Genomic DNA, 2764 nt, shown 5'->3' with positions numbered 1-2764 from the left:
GTGAGGTCGCAGGTCTCCTCCTCTCCCAGCCCAGACCCCCCCACACACACCCTAGGTCCATGCAGTCTTCCAGCTGCAGAAAGCAGAATGCCCCCTACACCAGAAGAGGTGCTGTTGGAATTCCAGTCATGCCAGGACTCCTGGGGAGACAGAGGACCTCCCTTTCTCTGGTGCTCTGGGGATCACGTGTTTATGTGTCCTTTGCAAACCTGCAAGAGTTATTTGTTTGATGCAAATGGCCCCCTGAGATGACAAGGACTTTGCTGCAGTTCAGGCATCATTACCGTAGTGGCTTTCTTTGCTGCTCCTTGTGAGCCAGCAGACAGATGAGGTTCACATGGTACGGTTCCTATAAACAAGACTCACCCTTCTCAGCAGTCCTGAAAAAAGAGTGGTTTGGATGGTTCCCTACAATGTCCTTCCTTACAATGTCTTTGGTTCCCACTAAAGTGAAACCAAGATGCTCCTCCCACCTATCTTTCCTTGGAAGCCAAGCCCCTTTGTAATCTGTATAAGATTCCCTCCCCAGGGATCCCGGGATCACAGAGACTGGCCTTCAGCTCTGTCCTAGAGACCAAGCTAGAGATCCAGGTCAGTGGCTGAAGAGATGGTCTCAGGGACTCCTTCTTCTTCTGTGTTGGGTTAGAGGGACCAGGGTGGTTGAGGTTAGCACCTGAAAAAACTTGAGCTGGACCAATATTGGGATGGAGCATGTGGGATGCAGGGAAACAAAGGCACTGGGGGAGGGAAGCATTGCTCTTGGGAATACAATGGCATCCCTCTATGATGCTGGTGTTAGGAACTGGGCTGTTGCCCTTGTGTTGGAGAACAATAGGCCTCACTCTGTCCATCATGTGGTATTTCAGGGATACAGTTCAGCTCATGTTTTATTCAAAAGGATTTCCTGATAAGCACCTTGAGCACTGGTATAAATGTACTTATTCTTCAAATGTATTTTATTTTTTTAAATGTTTTAAAGATTTTATTTATTTATTTGACAGGGATAGATAGAAAGCACAAGCAGAGGGGGCAGCAGAGGGAGTGGGAGAAGCAGGGTCCCCAGTGACCAGGGAGCTGAGCTCGAGACAGGACTAGATCATAGGAATTCAGATCACGACCTGAACTCAAGGCAGACACTTAACAGACTGAGCCATCCAGGTGCCCCCTCAAATAGATTTTAAATTTTAAAATCTCTAATATTCAGACATAGGACTGCAGGATTTTAGTTCACTGTCAAGTCACCAACCAGAGGGAAAGACCAGCTCTCTCCAGCTAGTAGGACTTAAATACTCTTCCACAAGAGTGTATGAGAGCATCTCAATCCTTGGAAAATTGCATAGGAGGAAGGGTACCTTTCCGGCTGACCCAAACAGAGACTGTGAACAAGGGAGGCCACAGGTAGGAGCTGGGGTTCTTGCTCAGGCAATGCTTTTTCTCTTCTCTCCCTTTCCTGGCTAGGCTCTTCCAGAGGAGTGAGACCACCATGGCTCAGGAGAGGTTCTTCATCCTGTTCCCACTACTGGTTCTGGTGCTCCTGGTGCTGGGCAGTGTCCAGCCTTCTCTGGCCAAGGAGTTGAGGGCCGAGAAGTTCCTGCGGCAGCACATAGACTCGAACACCTCCACCGTCAATGCCAGCTACTGCAACCAAATGATGAAGCGCCGGAATATGACGGTTGGATTTTGCAAGCCAGTGAACACGTTTATCCACGAGCCTCTGCCAGATGTCCAGGTCATCTGCTTCCAGGGAAATGTAACCTGCAAGAACGGGAAGCCCAACTGCCACCAAAGCAGTTCCAAAATGTGCATCACCGACTGCCACCTGAAGAAAGGCTCCAAATACCCCAAATGCGACTACGAGACCAAGCAGCAAGAGAAATTCATCATCGTGGCCTGTGAGTGTGTACAGTATGAGACAGTCCACTTGATGGTTCTGTGTAGGTCTGCACCTGATGCCCCACCTCCCTGTTGTGGCAAATGCTTCTCCCCTCTCCCTTCCTGGATATGAAAGAACTCCAGCCAGGGCTCCTATCCCAAACACACATGTGTTACTACCCAGGACCTGTCCCTGTGTGGTTTGGGAGGTGAGGGGGTCCCTGTGTAAACCACTTCCTTGATTCTTTCAGTAAAACACAGTTGCAACCACCTGGATTTCTGAAACTGTCACCATCCTGATACTGTCATGTGATTGCGTTCCTGCTTGGGTGAGAACTGTAAATCTGGGTAGATTTCATAGGCATCGAATAGAATCATTACTTGCCTTTGCTCCTGACTCTTGGTTCTCGGTGACCTGAGATCATTCCTTTGCTCAGAGATGCCTTGCTGTCAAATATGAAGCTGTTAAGTATGGGCCATTTGAGATGAAAGGGAGATACAGTCTGGGACTGTCTTGCTGGGTGAGCTGATGGAGGGGGGGCTCAAATACCAAAATCTCTGGCACAGAAGGAAGGACAGGGTGACCTCAAGAAAATCCTGCTCAGTCCCTGGATGGGCAGGAGTAGGGGATGAAATTATGATCCTAAGTTTTCCTTTTCCTTTTATTGAGTGAGCTATTACCAGATCACATTGACCATCTCTTAGTTGGAAAGTCAGAACATTCCATTTAGGAGCTATAAGGGTCTGTAAGGATTATTAAATTAAATGAGAATAAGTAGATTTTGACTCATGTATCCACTTTAATGGATTGGGCCTGCCTAGAACGTTGCAGAAAAAAATTCTAATAAGCGATGAGGTTGAACGATAGCCTCTGTGGAAGGCAGGATGGAGG

At 48.1% G+C, this 2764-nt stretch overlaps 1 protein-coding gene across 1 annotated transcript; it reads left to right on the top strand.

The window, feature by feature from the left end:
* The first annotated feature begins 486 nt into the window (after window positions 1-486).
* LOC101679288 (ribonuclease pancreatic-like) lies at window positions 487-2142 on the top strand. The gene is made up of 2 exons (XM_004782512.3): window positions 487-591; window positions 1459-2142. The coding sequence occupies exon 2, from the start codon at window positions 1484-1486 to the stop codon at window positions 2003-2005; it is 522 nt and encodes a 173-aa protein (XP_004782569.2). The 5' UTR covers window positions 487-591; window positions 1459-1483; the 3' UTR covers window positions 2006-2142.
* The last annotated feature ends 622 nt before the right edge of the window (window positions 2143-2764 follow it).

The sequence above is a fragment of the Mustela putorius genome, unplaced genomic scaffold (assembly GCF_011764305.1).
Source record: "Mustela putorius furo isolate JIRA1106 unplaced genomic scaffold, ASM1176430v1.1 tig00003896_pilon_pilon_pilon, whole genome shotgun sequence".
NCBI classification, from domain to species: domain Eukaryota; kingdom Metazoa; phylum Chordata; class Mammalia; order Carnivora; family Mustelidae; genus Mustela; species Mustela putorius.
The sequence above is the reverse complement of the archived record's forward strand: the minus strand, read 5'-3'. Positions and strand labels throughout refer to the sequence as shown.

Bases quoted from the DNA above. Each gene is read 5' to 3' on its own strand.
- LOC101679288 (XM_004782512.3), top strand. From the start codon at position 1,484: ATGGCTCAGGAGAGGTTCTTCATCCTGTTCCCACTACTGGTTCTGGTG.